General features: G+C 35.4%; 1 protein-coding gene across 1 annotated transcript; it reads right to left on the reverse strand.

Moving 5' to 3' along the window:
- Positions 1–367: 367 nt before the first annotated feature.
- RIOK2 (RIO kinase 2) lies at positions 368–23,331 on the reverse strand. Its single transcript, XM_045899199.3, has 10 exons — positions 23,154–23,331; positions 19,926–20,064; positions 19,051–19,167; positions 16,874–17,049; positions 13,485–13,573; positions 11,376–11,567; positions 9,011–9,103; positions 7,727–8,251; positions 6,162–6,258; positions 368–1,653 (listed from the first exon to the last, which is right to left on the reverse strand). Exons 1-10 carry the CDS (start codon positions 23,217–23,219, stop codon positions 1,489–1,491), a joined length of 1,659 nt encoding a protein of 552 aa, XP_045755155.1. The 5' UTR covers positions 23,220–23,331; the 3' UTR covers positions 368–1,488.

Here is a 23,331-nt window from a genome sequence, read left to right on the forward strand (position 1 = left end):
GAAAACCACAGGAAATCTATTAAGAATAAGAACTATGTTTATTTGCCTTCAAAGTTCCTTAAGTAGCAGCATGTTTTTTATGTAGTAGGTACCAAAAGTAGACTCATCAACTCAGTAAAATTGAGGATGAAGTCATATAGTTTTATTCCCAGTTTACCTTTGACATTCCAAATATGTATTATAAGATACATATTCTGTGGTTCTATTAAGCTGTCTCCAATACCATTTTATGCTATTAAAATGCTTTAAAGTAGATTTATTTAGTAAATGCTTTAAAGACACATCTAAAATTCAAAGCTAGGTAAACACTTCCCAAATTAGTATAAGTTTATTTTCAGGGGAATTGAATTAGATATTTTCTTGCATCTCCATTATTAAAGGTAATTTATTAGATGATAGGTCTTGCAAACAGTAGAATGAATTTTACAAAGGTGAGAGGGAATCTGCGGTCTTTATCATTCTTGGAAATAAATCTGGTTTTTTTTTTGGTAGATCATTATCACGGATGCAAATAATTTTAGGACATTCTGTCTGGTGACCGTGGAGTGACTGCCATCTAGTGGCCATTTTCCACCATAGGTGATGCTCCTTTTGGCCCATTGGGCAATGCCGAGGGGACGAATTCATCATCAGGTACATACACACTTTGGCACCCATCTTCACATCTCACTGGATTACACAGTCTTTGAGGGAGGAACCATGTCTTACATATTTTCTTTCTTTCCTGTACTAAAGTATTTGTTACTATCGAAGTGAAAACATGTTCTGGACCCACCCAGCTAAGAGAATTAAGAGATAAGTTTTCATTCCTCATCAATTCTACCTCCTCACACCCCTAACTCTTCTACTTCTGCTCAGGCCTGCATAAAAACTGGCAAATGTGGAAACTGGTGAGACCATAGCAACTTTCTGTTCCCATGACCGCATTACCAATTTAAAAAGCAGAAAATAAAATTATGCATTAGTGGCTGACCCTTAATACTGGAAACTAAAAAAACAGATGACAGTAGATTCTTTCAATGGTTAAATAGAATGCAACCAAATCGTTAGAAAAGCAGAAAGATAAACATTACAATTATCATTCTAATAGCTACACTTTAAGGAATGTTTATGAAGTGCTGGGCGTTGTTCTAAGTGCTTTCTGTGCATTAACTTATGTAGTCCTCAAAACAACCCTACAATGTAGTTAGAACAAAAAGCAAAAAAACAGTGGTATTTTTTTTAAATACCCAAATATTTCTAAAAAAGATTATTTTGAAAAACAGATTTTAGCGGATTCACCAGTCACCTAAAATACTTGGGAGAATTAGATTGCTTTAGCAGAATACTATAATTATTCTTTGGAAGATGTACCAAATGAGTCAAATTAACAGATGAAAGAGAGTTTATTTATCTATTTATATATCTGTCTTGGTCTAGAAAAGACTAGGGGTGGCTTAAAAAGGGATTATAGTAACTTTTTGGAAAATGTTCAAGATCTTAAATATATTACTCTCCCCAAAAGTTGGCTGCTTCCAAGCTTGATTTAATATTTTGCATGTTCTCTCTCCGTTGTTTCGTAAATATATTTGCTTCTCCTTTTTGCAATCGACGTCTGACAGCTGATTTTTGCTGTTTTGTCAACTGACGTTTCACCTTCTGCTTCACCATTTCCTGGAAAGATTTCATGAATCAGTATTACTGATAATTGACCATTTTGATAAGGAGTAAATATTCAATAAAACAAAGATTTACATTGCTAATATTTTTTCAAATTTGTTAAGAGCATGAATTTCTTAAATTAAAAACACTGACAGTACTATGTGAACCAGCAATAAAATAAACACCAAACTAATGGTTACAAAATAGGAGAAAATAAATTCCTAACAGAAATATAGATTTTATAGCAAAAAGTACTACACAATTCTTTGAATAACAAATCGCCATAGTGCCACCTAGTGTCCATCAGGAAAACTGAAAACAAAAACCCCAAACCAAAAAACCCAAGATAAAAACTGCTTGTTGCTCTGCTTTCAAGATAAAAGTAGACATGGCTTTGTAGTAGAGAATTATGTTTAAAAGCATTCACAACTGGTCAAAATGTATCCAAGAGTGGGGCGCCTAGGTGGCTCAGCTGGTTAAGCATCTGCCTTCGGCTCAGGTCATGATCTTAGGGTCTTTGCATCGAGCCCCACATGGGGTTGCCTGCTCATCAGGGAGCCTGCTCCTCCCTCCCACTGTGCTCTCACTCACTATCTTTCTCTCTCTCAAATAAATAAATAAAATCTTTACAAAAAAATGTATCCAAGAGTGCCTTCATAACTTCAGGTGTAGAGATGATCTGATGGCAGCAGTTACATGGAAAAGTCTTTATACAATTTCTGGAGATGTAGAATGCTTTCTCAGTATAAATTCAAATTATTCTTATTAAGAGCCAGGCTGCCAATGTCACTTACAAGATGAATAAAAAGTTTGAATATTCTGTTCCTAATAACCTTTTCTTCATCTGAAGCACTACAGCCTGATATTTAATTGTATATAACCTTGTATCATCCAACTTATTTCCTAAAAACAAGGTAAACACTGCAAAGGTTGAACCAAGGGTCTCTTTTTTTTTCAAGATTTTATTTATTTGACAGAGACACAGCGAGAGAGGGAACACAAGCAGGGGGAGTGGGAGAGGGAGAAGCAGGCTGCCCGCCGAGCAGGGAGCCCGATGTGGGGCTCGATCCCAGGACCCTGGGATCATGACCTGAGCCGAAGGCAGATGCCTAACGACTGAGCCACCCAGGCGCCCTGAACCAAGGGTCTCTTGTTAATATGCCCCACCCTATGCTAGGCACAAAGAAGCATTTATTAAAAACCTGTCAAGTTAAAAAATTAAAGAATAACGGATCTGAGGTAAAAAGGGGCTAGAAGAATTAGTCTGCCTATCACACTGTTTCTTGGGTTGTATATGTGTACTATAAAACTTTGGTCCAGGTAAGTTAAATGGAGACTTTGCATCATTTAACACAGTTAAGGAAACTACATTCAATTAACAGGTTTTAAAAAGTTTTCCTTCTTAATTTTAGTCTTAATGATTCTCAATGGGAAAAAAGGTAAGAGAACAGAGAGTGGAAACAGATGGAAGAATCAGAATTCAAGTCCCTGCAGAGGCTGATACCCCATGAGATGTAGTCACCCAAACCCAGTAAAGGCAGGAGACTTAGAAGGAACTGGTATCCCAGAAGTTTCAGAACTGAAAGCTCTAGGATTGGCTGAAAGTTTAGAATAAATGTAATTGGCCCCCAGGACTCTTCCCTACCCTAGGAAGACCAGCAAAACTATCATAGTCTCCTCACCCCAACGGAAGACCAAAATTCTGAATTAGAAAAGCACATCTTCTTAACTAAAACAAAGACAAAAAAGCAATACTTTCAGAATTCTGAAGGAAAATTATTTCCAAACCACAACTCGAACACTTAAACTCCCAATCAAGTGTGAGAACAGGTTAAGACATTTTTAGAAATAAATAAGTACTGACCCTCCCATTCACTCATATAATTACTGGAATCTGTATGGCCAAGTAAAGACGTAAACTAGGTAAGAGAAAGAGATGGAACTAGGAAAGAAGGCAACAATAAACAGGAGAGGAAAAGTCCCAGGAAGACAACAGTAGAACGTGCACCACAGAGGCCTCTAGAATGCTGCCAAGAAAAAAATTAATTATTTTCTAAATGTTCTGCTTGATAATCATACCAAGAAGCTGGAGAAAATAAGGAGACAACAGATTACTATGCATGCACCTCCTCCTAATCCAGAACAATTTATGAATCCTACAAGGTTAATTTTTTCATGTTAAAATAAGAGGGAGAAAAATCTCGTTTAGTATATATTTCTTAAAATGATGAAACACGAAATAAAATACTTGTGATTATTACAGTACATAAAAAAATTAACAAAAATCATGCATTTTGTTGATTCCATTGTTGTTTTTGTTGACATGTACATTTATTAAAAAGCAATATACCTTAAGTTTAATTAGAATGTTACATTTTACATATTAGGAAGAACAGGGTTGGTAAGTGGCAACTTTGCTAATAGAGAACTATAAAAGCATTTACATGAAGAAAACAGATCTTACAATTACAGTTCCAAAGAACACAGAGAAAATCTTTTACCAGACAGTAAAACAATAATCAAATTAACAGAGGTTAACAAAATAAACTGTTTTCTCCTAACCTTTTAACAAAATAATGTGACCTCAAGGAAAACAGTGTGACCAAATTTCCAAAAGAATGTAGAATTAAGATGATCAATTTGTTTCCAATGATTACAGGGAAACCTTTTTGATCAAGTGAGGCGTAAGAGATCTTTTTTTCTCTTTAGAAGGCAAATTTGTATTTTTTTAAAATTTTATTTATTTTTTATTTATTTTTTAAAGATTTTATTTATTTATTTGAGAGAGAGAATGAGAAAGAGAGAGCACATGAGAGGGGGGAGAGTCAGGGGGAGAAGCAGACTCCCTGCTGAGCAGGGAGCCCGATGCGGGACTCGATCCTGGGACTCCAGGATCATGATCTGAGCCGAAGGCAGTCACCCAACCAACTGAGCCACCCAGGTGCCCGCAAATTTGTATTTTATAATGCAGTTCATTATAGGTTTGACCCCATTTTAAACTTTAAGTTCCTGTTAGCTATAAAGGAAATGGGATAAAGTCAAGAGCTAAAGACAATGTCAGTGTCATCATCTTTATATACAGAAGACAGCATAACTTAGAATTTAAGGAAGTAGCATTAATTAGTAATCTAAACTTTATATTCAAGTGCTGATTTTACACCACTGTAATTACATGAAAGCACTTACGTTTTGAATCTAAGAAGTAAAAAAAAAAAAAAAAGGGTAAATAAAACTCATTAAGTATAGAAAATATAAAAGCCAAGGGTGGACAGGCAATTAAAGAGCAGGAGAAATTCTTTTTTATTTTTTTAGATTTATTTATTTATTTGAGAGAAAGACAGAGAGAGGGGAGGGGCAGAGGGAGTGGGAGAATCTTAAGCATGAGACTGAGCAAGAGCCTGACACGGGGCCTGGGGCTTGATCACAGGACTCTGAGATCAAGACCTGAGCCAAAAACAAGGGTCAGACACTCAACTGACTGCACCACCTAGGCACCCCTAAAAAGTGTGAGAAATTCTTAATAAAAACAGGTTGATAATACTTAAAGGGAGACTTTTATCTTTTAATATAATTATTAGATGTTTCAAAATCCCATAGATTTAAATTTTACATCCAGAAAATCAGATAAATTAAAAGGCCAACAGTAAAAAGTATAAAAAAAAATTTATACATTTACAGAATTTCACACTTTTATTTTGGTCTGACAAACTCTAAATATTTCTATTATCAAGTAAAGTTCCTAGAACCATTAAAAGGGTGCTATATTATAAAATACAGTATGTTATTTTTAGCTTGTCTTTGATAATTCTGATTTAATTTTGTAAATATCCCATATTATATCCATAGAACATATATTTTAGCTTACTGACAATACATATGAACTTGGAAATCAGAAGTTCAGTAAAAACAAAGTTCTTTTCTTTAGTTTGAATTCACATTCCACATAATTTTATTTCCTCCTTTCTAACTTCTAAATTGATTTTCTTTTGTTCATTTTAAGTGAAGTTACCACTAAAAACTGGTTTCAATGGTATTTAACTTAATGCCTTTAAGCAGAAGGAAAACACCCAATACACCAATGATGTAATTTTATCCCTTTCCTTAAAAATTTACAAAGGAAATAAACTGATTATTTCTATTGGGTACTCTGCAGAGAAGGATGGCAGGCAGTAAAGCTCCTCAGGAGCTGCCTTATTTGTGTTCACTATCCTGCACAGAAAATGTTCCTTAAGAAATTCTTTTGAACATTGCTGCTACATGTCTAACAAAAACTTAAGATACCCCAAATTTTTAAATCACCTATTTTTCTCCCTCAAAATTAAAGAACTAGCTAGTGAAACTGGTACACCTTTGCACTTCAGCTGCAGTGCTGTCACTGGGTAACCTTGAGCAAAGTCACATAACCTATCTGGGCCTCAATTTCTTCATTGTTAAACGTCAGGGACTAGACCATATATGAGCATCTATAATCTGTCCATGGTAATGACCTAATCAACATTTGGAAAATGCTGAATAGTTACCGGAGGAATTGTTGAACAGCTTAAAACACTGCCCGCAGAAGTAACACTCAGAGTTCTTGTTCTGTACTGTTTATTATCTTCTGTATTTTCTTCATCTCTAAAGGTAAAAGAAAATCACAAATTATCCAGTTAATTTTAGTTAATTATGTGTGATTAATTTATATTATTCCTACATGATAGTAAAACTTAAAAAACATAACATACAGGCCGGAAAGATCATTATATTTAAAATTTCTGTGAAGGCAAAACTACCCACAATTCAGCCCAATATATTAACACTTTTCATTTTACAGCATTCGAATAATCACTATCAAAATTGCAAAATGGTAGAATGTTTCAGCCACCAAATTTGTGATCACATCCCCACAATTCATATCTTTCCCACTAATCCTCTCCTTTTCTTTCACTGAACTTTACACGTCTGCCTCTTAACAATATAAATCCTTGGAACACTTCCCTGCCATCTCCCAAACAACAACAGATGCAAGAGAGAGTACTCTTACTCTATACAATCTGCTCTGCAAAGGCAGAAAAAATGATGGAAACTAATTTGTTTTACACATTGCTCAAAGTTTTAATGTATACAAGGTATAAGAAACTCAGACCATATTAACCCTTAAAGTCAATATTTTTCATCAAAATGTTATCATTGTTTCTACTCTGAATAATAAAAATTTTGCCCAACATGTGTTCAAAGAGAACAAATCATTCCATGCTAAAACTATTTAGCCTATGTATATTTTCTTCTATTACTTACTGAAATTCCTCAGCCACTGCCACCCTTGATTTTAATTTAACTTTATAAGCTTATTATTTGAGTGGTAATAGCCCTGAGACTCCAGATATGGTTATACAAAAAAGGCACAACATTTCTGTTTTGCTTCATAATAAAATTCTAAAGATTAAGACAGCCCTAGGATATAAGCCGTACTGAGGAATGCCTAATAAATGTACTATTGATTTAATTTTGTCATATTACTATTTTGAATAAAACTCCATTAAACTATAATTGATTCTGGCTAAACTATCCCAAATCTAAAAATTAAATTTTTTCTATCTTTTGCTAATATTAATATTTGCAAGAAAGAAACTCTTACAAGAAAAATAACATAGTAACATTACATAGATAGAGGGTTCAAAGTACCAGAGAAAATTCACTATAGATATTTTACGAAGAGAGCATATTTACTGCATGTTTATTGGACTACGTATAAATCAAACCTACATTAGATGTAAAATTACAAAAATATATGAACATTCATCCATCTACAACTTGGTCAATTTATCAAGATCAATTTATCAATTATTTGTAAATAATTCTTTTAAAGTAACTGGTTTGCATTTTTAAGGCAGAACTGCTTAAAACTAACACAATGGTTTGTAAAGGGTAATGTGAATTTTAACAACAAAAGGTTATTTGCTTTCATTTTTTACACATAATGGGGCAGAATATAGCTCTGTTATATCATTTGGGAAAAAACAAACAAACACACTCATTTACCAGACTTGAAGAAAGTATAGGTCTCCACATTAAAGTAAAAAAATCAATCAACAGACATCTATACCTGAAAGGCCTGATTTCTTTGTTTAATGACGACAAGGCAATCAGATGAGGGCATGCATCTTCATACTCTTCAGAGCCCATGGGGATTCCTCCTTGACCTGCTTTACCATCTTGCCTGGTGTCATTTTCAGTTTTGTTTTTCTCCTCAGAACACTCAGTTACAGAACTGTTGTCAACATCCTGCCCTTCTATTTCTTCTAAAGCTCGAATGAATTCAGGTATTTCAAAATTGTGTGCATCAGCACTCTCCTCTGACAAATCATCTTCCTTTATTTGCTCAAGATCTCCAGATGATATGCAACAGCAGTCAGCTGTTTCATCTGTAGAGTTTCGATCACTCTGATTTTCTAAACTACAAACCTTTGCTTTCTCTGACATCTCTTCATCAGAATGTGAGAATTCAGACCTGTCTTCTGTTTCAGTATTTTTATCATCTGGACCTACTGGATGAAGCAGTTCACTATCTGCCTCCATTTCCTTTGTGTAGCCACTGGCAGAAACCTCTACATCAAGAGAGTCCTCCCTCCTAGGAAAAAAGAATGATAAACAAATACTTACCTGACATGGGTAAGTATTTATTATTCTGATAAATTATAATCCTCAAATGAGTTTGGTAGTTTATATATTTTAAAGATTTTTCTTTGCCTAAAATCTAATAGTTAAGTATAAAATGTAAAAGATATAGGCTTGCTGTCACTTAAGAATAAAGTGACTATGAAAAGCAACAAATCCTAGTAAAAGGTTAAACTTCAGCTGATATTGATTTAATAAATTCACTTTCAAAGGGGGCTAAAGATTTCTTCTTTTAAGTTATGTCAATCATCCCAAATCAGAAAACAGTATCTTAACTAAGTATATAAAATAAATGGGAAATTTTTGCTTTGAGGATTTATATTTAATTACGTTCCATGAATCAATTAAACATAGCTTCTCTTATGAAGGAAGGAAAACATAAATTCCAATGAATATTTGACTTGCTTCCTTAAAAATGGGTTATTCACATATTAAACTGTACTTTGCAGTAAAAGTTTGTGAATTTATAAGAAACTATGTATGTTCCTCCCCTAAATTCAGTAACATTGCCTTAACAGACCAAAGGCAGGAATTTTCTAGTTTTTAAGTTTCATTTATACATTAGACAGCAATGATACTCAACAATGATTTAATGTGCTGAAGGTCACTATTTGGAAATTTTTAAGATGAAACTAACTGTTAAAACTCTTAGAATTAAATAAATCAGGTTATTTAAACAGTTTTATCATTTTAAACAAAGCAGAGTACAAACCTGATATCACTAAAAGTTGGATAAAGCTCACTTTCATAGCCGAAACGTTTCATGAAGAAATCTCTAATGCATTTAACATCTCTGTCAAAATACCTGTAAAAGCAAGAATCATTTTTGATATAGCCTGTGTTGCTTACATTTTTCCTTCTTAGTCAATGACAATATCCTATTAATGACACTCCTAATCACTGTATGAAAAAGGATGTTACTCATAAGAAAAAAATACAAGAAACAAATCAGTTGCCAGTGTGTCTGAAAAACTAAAACTAAAAGCAGAGAAACTAAGAGGAAATATAAGCTGTGAAAGGCATAGTCCCTATAGTTAGAAAACTTGAGGTCTTCCCATACTGTAACAGACATACTAAGAGAAGATAAGATGTATATGAATCTCAGAAAAGAAGACTGGATTTGCGGTGTGGGGCAGGTTTCCACTTTTCCTCTTTTGTTTCCAGTCTGGCTGGTTATACTCATCAGCTATACCCACTAGAACCCAGTCAACGGCAAAAGCTAAAGATAAAATAGGTTAGTGATGCCTAAGAAAAAGTTTGGGGACTATTAATTATGTTATTATCCATTAGTTAATTTGCAAGAACAGCCAAAAGAGATAAACAATGCTGTGGCTTATAAATAATGATCTGAAGACATGTTAATCTGGACCAGGGTAGAAGGACCTGTGAATATCAGGTTGCTTTTTCGGCCACCATAGCAGTGAGAACAGATTAAATTCTCTAGGTTTCTAGACAAAGGAGAATTAAGAAACAGGGTGATGTGGAATTGACTACCTGCTTGAATATTAATATTTTAGAGAAATATAAAGTCTGGAAACAAAGATAATGCCACTCTTCTTTCCTTTTAGGGCACCCTGGGAAAAACCTCAATAAATTATTTTAAAATTATCTTTTTACATATGTCTATGTTTCATCTAACTAGATAAAATCTCAAAATCTTCAAAAGCAGAGATAGGTCTTATTTGTAATTATTAATTTATATCTTAATTTCTGGTGCTTAGCACAACTCCTTTACCCCAGTACCTGCCCATTAAATATCAAGTTAAATCACACTGTTTCCCTATAGAATAATGCAGCCTACACTTCAAATGTCATGATTTGTCATCGTTTCCTTCTCTAACTCTGGTGGTTCCTGGATGTTCCTTCATTGTGTGACTATGTTACCTCATATAATAAAAATGGTGATTAGTTACCATCCAAAGATATATTAACCACCCAAGCACCTAATAATCTATTAATAATTGTTTGGTTGGAAATATTCTTAAATATATTTAACGGACATTTCTTTTTTAGAGTAAGTATAGACATTTTCTAATGAGAATCAGGAGGAAGAAAATCTTGACTGAACACAAACTGGTTTGAGTTCCCACTTTCGAAGAATTCATTATCTCTATTATGTAAGTGATAGCGGTTGTTATCTTCAGGAAAAAAGAGAAGTTTCTCATATTGTAACTTGGAACAGGAGGAGAAAAAATATTCAACTTTAATTTGATTACAATCAGTTGCATCATGAAATACAAGGGAAAATATTCTGTCATATTTCACAGCTTGGCTAGCTTACATGGTTAAGTAATGTGAGGAATGAGCTTATCATTCCCTGCCCTGCATGAGGGATGAGGTTTTATATGAATTCTTTTCTAATAATAAAATAAAAGCTAAAAATGACAGGAGAGATATTCTTTTTTTTTTTTTTTTAAAGATTTTATTTATTTGACAGAGCACAAGCAGAGGGAGAGAGAGGGAGAAGCAGGTTCCCTACTGAGCAAGGAGCCCGATATGGGACTCGATCCCAGGACCCTGGGATCATGACCTGGGCCGAAGGTAGCCGCTTAACCGACTGAGCCACCCAGGCGTCCCAGGAGAGATATTCTTGATCTGGCAACTGAGTCCCCTCCAAAATTACAATTTTTATTAAGGCCATCACAATTATCAAATTATGCTTTGGTATAACACTCTTGGAGGCAACCATGGAGCAAAGAGAAGGGGGAAAGGCAGAGAGGACGGGGTTCTAGGGTCTCCTTCTCTATGTCCCTACTTTTTCTTAGCAGGCTTTTGTTTTAAAAACTGGGCTTTTACGTAAAAGTTTGAATAAAGGGTCGTTTGGCTAAGAAAGGTTAACTTTCGAAAGTCTGTCAGATCACACAAGTAACTCAAATTCTATTGCCCCTCCTTCTGCGCACGCTCTCTCAAATAAAATAAATCTTTAAAAAATCCACCAAATTTTTAGACCATTAACATCAGCCACTTCAAACCAGTTATTGACCCAAATGACAGTATGACAAAGTTGAAAAATTAAGAAAAAAATTATTACATCACACATAAACACACCCATATCCAGAAACACTTTTAGCATATACCATTCAGCATTGTGATGAGAAGTTGAAACCATCTGTGGAAAGTCAATCATGGTGATGTGGTCATCTTTATCCAAAATGAGATTAAATTCATTAAAATCTCCATGAATCAGTCCATGATTTGCAAGTTTGACAATTAGTTCCATAGCTTCATCATACACTGATGCAGGATCTTCAACATGGTGTATCTGACATCTGAAAATATGAAAATAGGTTATTTGTATTCATTTGTAATTTTCATGAAAGCAAACATGTGTGTGTATTATTATTTCCATTCCTTAATTCCTTAACAACTTTCTCATTTCTATCAGCATACAGACATGATATAACAGCTCCCACCTATTTAAAAAAAAAAGAAGCCATGACCTGCCTCAATTCTGTATTCTCTTTCTACTATAGACTTTCTGTGATAATTACAGCTAAACTCCTCTACATGCACTTTCTTCATTTTTTCTCTCCCATTCTAATGAACCCATTTCAAACATTTTCATCCACCTTGTTCCAAAGAAATAGGTCTGGTCAAAGCTACCAATGACTTCCATGTTGTTAAATCCAGTAGTCATTATTTGTTCTGTCAGTTAACCTCTTCACCCTTGTTGAAACATTCCTTCACTTTACTCTTGGTACACCAACTCTTAAGGCTGTCCTCTTTCCATTATTTATCATTCCTTCTTAGTCTTTTTTTTACTAGTTCTTCATCTTTCCTTGACTTTTAGATTTTGGAGCTCCTCAAAGGTTATTGCTAGGAGCCTTTATTTACAGTTATTCTTGGTGATCTCACTCAGGCTCATGGCTTTAAACACTATATATACACTGACCTCAATTTAGACTTCTCTGAACTCTAAGGCATCTCAAACTTAACCGTGTCCCACACTGAACCTCTGATTCTATTTCACCCTCTAACTCCAAGCTGCTCTTTCTATAGTCTTTCCCATTTCTGTAGAAACACCTTTGTACCTCCACTTAATTTGTTATTCAGGCCCAAAACCTTGGTGTTATCCTTGACATTCCTCTTACTTCATATCAATATCCAATCTCAAACAAATCATGTTGGCTCTACCTAAAAAATATATCCAGAATCTGACCACTTTTTATCACCTTCAAATCTACAACTCTGATCTAAACAACCATCATCTCTTGTCTGGATTATTACAATAATCGCCTAATTTGTCTTCCTAATTCTGTCCTTGTCTCCTTTCAGTCTATTCTCAAAACAACAGCCACAGTAATCCTATTAAAACAGTTACATCACATCTCTTCTCCAAAATCCTCCATAGCTTCCTATCCCAATCAAAATAAAAAAGCCCTTGTGCTAACTATTGCTACATTGGCAATGACATTGCAATACATACATGTATGAAATCAACATGTTGCACACTTTAAATTTATATATCAAATGTATTAAAAAAATTAAGAATTCCTTGCAATGACCTATAAAGCCTAAATAATCTAGTTCCCTGCTGCCTCTCTGATCTTATCACTTATAATCTTTGCCCTCACTCACTCAACTCCAAGTACACCAGCGTCCTCATTGGTCCCTGAACATTTACGCATGCTCCCATCTCTGGACTTATGTACTTGCTGCTCCCTCTGTCTGGATCTCTTAGATAGCTGCATGGTTTTCTCTCTCATTTCTTTTAGGACTGTGCTCAAAAAACACCTTATCAGTGAGACTCTTCCCGACCATTTATGTAAAAACAACAGCTTCTTCCACCTACCTCAGTACTTTCTCTCCCCCTTACCTGTTTTATTTTTATCCACTGCATTTTCTACCATCTGATAATCATACATTTCTTTCTTTAGCTATTTATTGCATGTCTCCTTCCAACAGAATGTAAGCTCTATGAAGGGAGAGATTTTGTTTTGTTCACTGCTGAGCTTTGGTATATACTAGAACAGTGCTTGGTATATACTAGATAGTTAATAAATCACAGAGATTACAAAATCCATACTGTCAGAATGAAACTGAATTTTTAGTTTGCATGAGACTACAGCCTTCTATTAATTTATCTCCTTGAAGCAATATTCTATTTAATCAAAAAATTTTTTTTGAAAACTAAACCTCACATTTATTTATTAGGATCCATAGTTTCAAGAATAACAAATACTTACAGAGGATAGCCATTTATGAGTTCCATGACCACTGCATGGCGATTATAATCAATTGGTTTTGGTACTGGGAATTTCCTCTCATACAATGCCTAAAACATAGCAAAACAGGTATAAACTAATAAAGAGGTCATTAATTTTTAGGGAAAAATAAAGCAAATGTACCTGCCCACAACCAGAAGAAAAAACATGCAAGCCTTTACAAAATTACAGTTAACACACGCTTATTTATGTATGGCTATTCACAGCACAAAATAAGCTATACATAAAACAAAATTTTAAATCAGTTTACTTAATTCACCTTTTCACCAAGCCTTAATTTACTGAACATTTACTAAATATTATACATGGTGCTAGGGTTACAGAAATGAATGCTAAAAAGTCTGTCCCCAAGAAGCCTATAGTCTCTTGGATATATCTTCTTCTTATTTTGTCAAGTTTCTGCCATTAATTGGGAGTGTGCTTAAAAATTCACATGGAGGGCGCCTGGGTGGCTCAGACGGTTAAGCATCTGCCTTTGGCTCAGTTTGTGATCTCAGGTTCCTGGGATGGAGTCCCACGTCAGGCTCTCAGCTCGGCAGGGAGTCTGCTTCTCCCTTTCACTCTCCCTTTGTGCTCTCTTTCTCTCAAATAAATAAATAAAATCTTTAAAAAAAATTCACATGGAAATAAGTTGTGATTTGGGAAATACTCTTGTCTTCTGGCAGTTTAGGAAATAAAATACCCAGTAGATCAGGCATTTTAGTTTATAGAGCACTGACCACAATATAAAATATAAATAAATTGATTATGTGACAAATATATATACAGTAGTGGTCTGAGTCAGATGTTACTTCAGATCAACCATAAATCCATTCTTTCCCCATATGCTTTACTTTTCCTATCCTATTGCTTACAAAGTCCAAATCTCTTAGATTTATGCCCTCTACAATTTAGAATGCTACCATTTCAAAGTAGGCCTTTGTTATTTATACCTGTTTGCTCCAACAGTGGTTCTAGCTCTTGCCACCATATCTAACCTTTATTCTGTGTACCAATACCAAACTAAAATACTTACATCAATGCTCCATTTTAAAAAAAAGCTACAATGTTTCTAAGTATTGATCTCAGTCTGGAAAACTTTTCCTAGTTTTTTTTTTTTTTTTTTAAGATTTTATTTATTTATTTATTTGACAGAGAGAGACACAGCGAGAGAGGGAACACAAGCAGGGGGAGTGGGAGAGGGAGAAGCAGGCTCCCTGAGGGAGCCCGATGCGGTACTCGATCCCAGGACCCTGGGATCATGACCTGAGCTGAAGGCAGTCGCTTAACCAACTGAGCCACCCAGGCACCCAACTTTTCCTAGTTTTTAAAACTCTCTTTAATCTACTTATCCAGTCCTAATTTTCCCAATACTCTTTTTAATAAGCACTCTGGAGTACACACAGGGCTTACATTCATATTCATGTCTTTGCCCACAGTGGCTCCTCTGCAAAGTACAGTACACTGTCTGACTATCTTCTCCTTAGAGACAAATTACATGCATGCTTCATGACTCTACTCAACTCCTACTCATTTTATGAAACCCCCTTCATCAACTATTCTAGTCTACAGAAGTTTCCCTAAATGTAACAAATAATTTAATTTTTAAACTATTCTTTGTATATATTTGTGTTGTATTCCCAACTTTAAGACATTGACTGCATTACTTATTCCTCTGGTATCCACACCTTCACCCCACTGTATGCCAGGTACTTAATACAGTGGTAGGCATACAAATAATATTCAGCATATATCTATTAACAGGGTCAGTTTTATAAAGCTGTTTACTTCCTACCTTCTTTGTTAGAGGAACTGAATTACTTCCCATTCCCCAAAGGTTTTTGTTTGTTTGGCTTTAAAGATTTTTTTTTTTCAGTGCAAGTACTTTTGAACATGCCTTGGCAGCTCAACAGCATATAATAACCTTAACTATTGTCATAGTGGTCTAGCCCTTGCACTATGGCTTAATTCTTAAGCTATTGCCTAATCTTATTTTACTCTCTAGGAAAAAAGAGAAAAATTTAAGGAGCATATTTATGCACAACCAGGTTCTATCCTAGTACCGTCATATAAACATCTGAGAAAACACCTAATGCAGTTTTGGGAAAATGTGTAACAATCCCTACCAAACCGCCTACTTACTGATTATCTATCATAGGTTACAAATCGTTAGTATAAGACAAGAAACATCATGTTATGGTATCAACATCACTTACATTGTTTGAGAATTCTTCCCCCATCATTACTAAAAATGTAAGCACATGAATTAAAATAACCTACTCAAAAAACACCAAACTGAAACTCCTAAGAGTTTCATAAACTGGCCATATACTAGAGTGACTTCTTTTTTTTTAAATGTATGTATGTATTTTTAGTAATCTCTATACCTAACGTGGGAGTCAAACTCACAACCCCCAGATCAAGAGTTGCATGCTCTTTCAACTGAGCCAGCCCGGTGCCCCTAGTGTGACTTTTAATAAATCAAAATTTTAAAAAGTGATGATAAGTAGTAACAAACACTATTATTATTGGAGAATAGTAATAATACAATACTATTTTCTGTTTAATTGTTATTGAAAATATTTAATTTGGTTATTAAAGATATTTAACAAATCTTGGGGCATCTGGGTGGCTCAGCCAGTTAAGCATCTGACTTCAGCTAAGGTCATGATCCCAGGGTCCTGGGATTGGGCCCCATGTCAGGCTCTCTGCTTGGCGGGAGCCTGCCTCTCCCTCTCCATCTGCCACTCCCCCTGCTTGTGCTCTCTCACTCTCCCAAATAAATAAAATCTTAAAAAAAAAAAAAAAAGATACTTAACCAATCTACCCTGAACTTAATTTTGAAGTTGAAAGGTTAAAGGCTAAAGATTTTTACCATTCCTAATTTGCATGCTGTAAATCAACATTTCTTCTCCATTACATGAAGGAAAAATACTAGTCAACTTATCTGAGACACTAAGGTTTCTACAGATAACTACTATAGGTAACTCCCTGGGGTTTTCAATTAGAGACAAACATATGCGTATTTATGTATATTGAATAGATACACACACATTTGTGAGGCAATTACATCATTATTTAAGGCTACTTGTTAATATTGCAGAATATTACCTCATATTATAAAATAGTATCTTATTAACACTGTAGAACACATGTTGCCTTAATTTGCATTAGTAACAATGAAAAATGCCTTCACAAAGAAAAAAAGTCACCAGAAAAGCAAATAACAGAAATAATCATTAGTTAAAAGTAAGTGAAAGAATTAGGACTGGGGTAGAGAGATGTGGGGGCAAAAGACTGATAACTGTCACTATATCTTTTCAACTACATGTACTATTTTGTTAAGAAATACAAAATTATTTACCAAATACCTTCATATAGGCAAATTCTTTCATGGCAGAGAGACGAGATAAATAAAGCCAAGACATGTTATGCCTGTGTTTATGATAATCACGTTTGTTTTTCAGATTTCGAAAGGAGGTTCTTCCCAATCTGTGAAGCTTTAACGCAAATTGCTGCCCTTCTTCATTTGCAACAATGTAAATATCTAGAGCCAAGATTTAGAAAAGATCATTATTATACTATCATTCCAAAAAGTTCAATTGTAATTTCTGAATTTTGATTTTATTTGTATCAAATTTTCTTTACTAATAACCAGGAATATTTATTACTCAGCAAAATTCTTTATTTTAAATACAATCCAAAATAAGATAACATGTATTAATATCTACTACAAAAGAAAACAGGGATGTAGCGTGTCAAAGGTTATTGCTCCCAAAGGTGCTCAATACTCAGTTCAATTTAGTGGCAAATTGTCTTACATGTCCTACATGTATGAGAAGTGATTTAATATCTTCTTTTTCAACAATATGAAGTTCAATTCTTCAACTGCTTCAATAAATAATATTCAGCTGTTAGGGGCTATAGGGGTGCCTAGGTGGCTCAGTCGATTAGGTGTCTGCCTTTGGCTCGGGTCGTGATCCCTAGGGTCCTGGGATTGATCCCTGCATTGGGCTCCCTGCTCAGTGGAGCCTGCTTCTCCCTCTCCCTCTGCTGCTCCCCCTGCTTGTGCTCTCTGTTAAATAAATAAATAAAATCTTTAAAAAAAAGAATATAATCCTATAGTAAACAGAATGGAGATCTTCCCCTAAGTATTCCAATGATCAAAAAAAGTTGCTATTTGAAATACTGACATTTAAAACATGTCCTAATTATTCATGAGAAATTTTAATTATTATACATCAAGAAACTCACATTGGTGGAATTAAAATTAGTGTAAACTTTTGAAAGGAAATTTGGTACTACCAAATTTTAAATGTACATAACTTTTGCACTAATAATTCCTAAGACTGTATTTATGAATTTATTTGCACATTTGCACAGAGATATGTGCACAAGGATGTCTACCATGTCATTACTCACAAAAGAAAAGATGAAGTAACATAAATGCCCCTAACAACTGGGACTGGTTAATCAATTACTGAGCACTAATACTATGTAAAACTCTGCAACTATGAAAAAGACCTATCTGTTAACATGAAATGATATCAGAAATGCATCAAGAGGCACCTGGCTGGCACCTAGCGCATGGGACTCTTGATCATGGGGTTGTAAGTTGGAGCCCCAGGTTGGGTGTAGAGATTACTTAAAAATAAAATCTTAAAAAAAAAAAAAAAAAAAGCATCAGGTGGAAAAAATCAAGGTGTAAAATAGTTAAGTAATGTTTACTTTCACCTGTGATTAAAAAGATATGTGAATGCATATACATACATTTTTGGTACATTATATACTAGTATTAACATAAAATATTTCTAGAAGGATATATAAGATACCAATCAACAGTAATAATTTTGGGAAGTAATAACAGCAGATTGAGACCTGGGTTAGAAGTAAGATTTACTTTTTATTGTACTTTCTTTTGTACTATTTATCAATTCCATGCAGTGAAGTCCTTAAAAAAAAGCCATTATTTTTTTAAGTAAAAAAAATCAGACATAAAAAAGTTAAGAGGCACATATCTAAAAAAAAAGGTGTTTCATTACCTCATTTTATACATTTCTCACACACACACACACACACACACAGTGCTATATTTAGCACTCCCGCAATACTTATTTGCTCAATGCTATTTTAGAAAGCTTCTTTCTGTGTTCTACACACACCTAACTTTGTCCTATTTCTATGATGGAAAAATGTGTTTGTGGCTTTTCGATGTTCACTGTCTTCTAATAATCCCTTGTGCATATTTTAACTATTACAAATATCCATTTACCATACATAAAATAAGAGTAAATAAAATATTTGCCAAAGATGTCAGTTATTAGAAGAAAATTAATTCTTGCTATAATTGAATTGTCAGTGAGACTTACAAAAAACAATAACCTACTAAATTAAGGGTAATTTCATCATCTATATTGTTTCCAACCAACTTTTCAATTTACTGCTCAGTTGGAAAAAATGGAAAAATTAAAAGATAATGCTTTCTCAGGGAGAAATATAAATAGAAACTAGAGCGAAGAAAATGAGTTCAGTAGTAGTTAGCACTTACCAGATTCTTTGCCAACACCCATCTGGTTTCCAACAGACTCAACCACCTGTCTAGAAGAAAGTGTTTTCAAAGCTAGGTAATCATAGCCTGCATTTGTCAGCCGGTAGCCCTGGACAGCTAGACAAAATAAAACGAAAAAGACTGTATTTTACTTACATTGTACAATCAAGTCACATTAGTTCAAGTCATGAGAAGAATTTAAACATAAGAAATCTTAGTTGGAATGATTAGCTTACCCAGTCTTAGGAGTCTGGCATTTCTTCCTATAATTTGTATTTTTTTCTCTAGAGCAGTGTTACTCAAAGTGTGACTCTCAGACTGACACCAGTCTCTAAATATTTGTTACCAGTCTGAAACGAAGTGGTTACCTTAAGAAATTTTTATATCACTTTGACAAATTTATTTTATGTCTTCAATTCTAATAAGGAATTTGTGCCTGTATTTTATCAATTTTTAAATTTCATTTTTCTAGCAATTACTTTTTTACTGTTATTTTATAAAAGCATGGATCCATAATAGGTGGAAAAAAAGAAACTCATCCCTCACCACAGGTGGTTTGAGAATTAATGCTTTAGAGTAGTGCAGTAGAACATTATTTGCCAAAGATAGTGGCAATAATTATCCCCATCCTACTTGCTCTTCTGCCAACTGGAACTTGTTAATCCCCTCTCAGGAGATGGAGGCTATTTCTCTACTCTCTTTGATCTGGGTGGGCCCTGTGAAAGCTCTAATAGAACATGGTAAATGTATGCAGTTTTCGGGTCTAGAAAGAGTACTTTGCTGGTCTGGCAACTTTCATTTTCCACCTTTCGAAATGCCTGCTCTGGGGGAAGCCAGTTACATGAAAAATCACAAATGGTGCCATAAATACTTACTTTTGGTACGCTCCCAAGCTATGAGTTTATGTTTCACTAATTCTCTTAAAACTTTATTACAGCCACCATGTTTAAGGCTGGCTATAGAAGCAGCTAAACTGCAGGGAACTATTTCATGGTTCTTCATGCCCATTTCAACCTGAAATTAAAGGAATCATATGTAATCATAATCAACAGAGCTGTTGTCTATCAAAATCTTGCTAAGAAATTAACTTCTTCAAATTTCTCTGACCATGCAGTTCCCCAGCCAATTCTGAGATGTAAGTACTACCTTCTCTGGACATATTTCTAATCATAATTTGATTATATAATCACAGACACTCATATTCTGCCTCTCTACTAAACTCTAAAGGTAAAAATTGCAAATAATTAACACTTACTGACATGTGGCAAATACTAAGATATTTATTGACATCTAAATATTTATCTTTAAAAACTATAGGTATTTCAGGGGTGCCTTGGTGGCTCAGTCGTTAAGCATCTGCCTTCGGCTCAGGTCATGATCCCAGGGTCCTGGGATCAAGCCCTGTATCGGGCTCCTTGCTGAGCGGGGAGCCTGCTTCTCCCTCTCCCTCTCCCCCTGCTTATGTTCCCTCCCTCGCTATCTGTCAAATAAATAAAATCTTAAAAAAAAAAAAAACAAACTATAGTTATTTCAGATATTCATTAAGAAGGTATTTAATATGAAAGTATCATATGCAGGCGTGATGGAAGATTAAAAAATATATAAAAATACTCTACCCCTCAAGAATTTATTATCTAATTGTGGAAATAAGAACCTACACATCTAACTTTATTAGAAGACAAGAAATGGTAAGTGCTAAAAAAGAAGTGCTCAGGGCTGAACAAAAATAATTCTAGCTGAGGGATCAGTTTCAAAGAAGTGGCACCTGAGGTGTACTTTGAGATGAAGGAAAACCGAAAAAAACACACAAGGGAATATCAGAGAAAGCAAAAGATTTGGACATGGCACATACGCAAGAAAATACAGAGCACAGCAACAGCTAGTACAATGGTAGCTCAGGTGCGATGGCAAATAGAATTCATGAAAAGGCGGATGGAAAACGCTTTTGAGAAAGGTATGGAAGGCCTTGAAATGTAGACCAAGGAGTTTAGATTTCTTGTTGAGGAAAACTGAAAACCCTTGAAGGTGTTTACGCACGGGAGATACATGAACAGAGATGTTTTAAGGACATTAATCACAACTCAAAGTTCTGGAAGGTCTCTCAAATGAAGCTGTTTAAGGTAATTTGGAAAGATGTATCTATACTCAGGAATGAAGTCATAATTAAAGGGTAAAATTGTCAGTTATTTGACAGAGGTAACAGATAAAGCCGTGAAGTGGATGTGATCATCAAACAAGAGATAATGGAAGACAAAGGAGGGTTGAGGGACAGAATTTTGGGGAAGTTCACATTAAAAGGTAAGGGCAGCCAGTCAAAGTATGATTACTGATGTAGGAGGGGCCTGAGAAGTAAAGGAAAGAGAGTCAAGGAAAGGTGGCTGCTGATACCAAGGATGGTTAAGACTCAACAGAGACGGGGGCGCCTGGGTGGCTCAGTCGTTAAGCACCTGCCTTCGGCTCAGGTCATGATTCTAGGGTCCTGGGATCGAGCCCCGCATCGGGCTCCCTGCTCAGCAGGAAGCGTGCTTCTCCCTCTCCCACTCCCCCTGCTTGTGTTCCTGCTCTCACTGTCTCTCTCTCTGTCAAATAAATAAATAAAATCTTTTAAAAAAAAAAAGACTCAACAGAGACTGAAATATTATATTTAACAAGCAGGTCATTTGTTGGTGAGCTTCAGAAAAGAACTTAAATATTGCAGAGATGAAGTTCTGGAAGATAAAACTGGCAATGTTTTGATATCCCAACCAAAATCTCACACCTTAACTCATTTCCCTTGTTAGCCTCTAACATTCTTTCTTGACTCCCTTGTTTCTGTTGGGCATTAAGGAATAAATCAATGTGCTGAGGAAGCAGAGAAGGAAGGTATCTTTCAGAAGTGACAGTAGGTGTTTAGACAAAGTGCAGATGAATTAAGTGCCTTCCAAATTTCATACTGAATTTGCATTTGATACTTTAATCTTTAAGTATTGCCTATTTAAGCAAAAGATAATAGCTTCTAAAAAATTTATTGTTTTATTCTGGAAATGCCTAACCTATGTGTTGTTGATCTTTGTGCTGTAAGACTACTACCATTGAAATCAGTTTTTGTCACTTCCCTGCTAAAAACAGTGGCGGCGCCTCTATATCTAGAATATATTCCAAATTCTTTACCAAGCCTGCACATGATCTGTCTCACCTTGTCCAATTACATCTCCAACCAGTCAACCAAACTTGCTCATTATGCTCCAGCCACACTGGCCTTTCTTCAAAAACTTTCTAGTTCAGAAGCTTTTTACTTAGTACAGCTGTTTCCTCGGTCTCCAACTCTTTCCAAGAAGTTCACTGGACCACTTCCTTCTCATTCAGCTCCTATTATTTCCCCCTCTCCCCTGCCAGTCTTTCTTTTACTTGGCAAATATTTATTCAGTACCTACCAAACGCCAGGAACATTTTCAAAAGGCCTTAACACTTCGGTTACAACAGTAAACAGACAAGATTCTTTCACTCTGGCAGTCTTCTCTGACTACACAATTTAAAGATGGCATTCATGCTCCCCACCCCAAACGTGCAGTTTCTATTCTATTATCCTCTTTATCCTCTTCACAGCACTTATTATCTGATAGTCTTCCTTTATCTACTCGTTTACTCAATGATCTGTCATCCTTGTCTTGTACCCCTCTGAATCCCCTAGAATTGTCACTAAAAACCAGACAAATAAGTGTTGATTGAATGAAACTGAATAAATGCTATGTGAGGGCATCTGTGAGTGAGGAATTCAGTGCTAACAATTCTCAAGAGTCTTAAACCCTTCTCCGGGGTCGGAAGCCCAGGGTCAGAGAAGCTTTCCAGGCCACAGAGATGCAAGTATAGCTCTGGAACATAAGTAGGGGAGCAGGAAGGAAGGAAATGATTAGAAGAGGGGACTTTGCTCTGTTTCGGGGGAAGTCAAAAGCTTTCGAACAAAGGCTTTTGAAAAATCTGACTGTCGGGTCTTCTCTTCCTCATTCCGAGCCTGGGTCTCTTAAGAGGGCCTACAGTACGCTCAGCTCTCAGCCGAGTCTCCGGAACAGGAAAACGCGCGGTGGGAAAGGACTGGGGGCAGGGAGAAACGGCGAACTTCTTACCGCGGTCAGGACCCTGAAATCATCTCGGCTCATGTAACGTAACTTGGCCACATTCACTTTCCCCATGGCGGCTCAGGATCAAGCCAGGATACTCCTTCACAACAGCTGAAGAGCACAAGGTACACCTGTACCCTAACCTCTCCGGCGCCTCACAGCCGTCGGGTGGCTTGCGCGTGCG

Source organism: Mirounga angustirostris, unplaced genomic scaffold (genome assembly GCF_029215605.1).
Source record: "Mirounga angustirostris isolate CCGP_5_RB_7025 unplaced genomic scaffold, mMirAng1.0.hap1 SCAF_7, whole genome shotgun sequence".
In the NCBI taxonomy this organism is placed as follows: Eukaryota; Metazoa; Chordata; class Mammalia; order Carnivora; family Phocidae; genus Mirounga; species Mirounga angustirostris.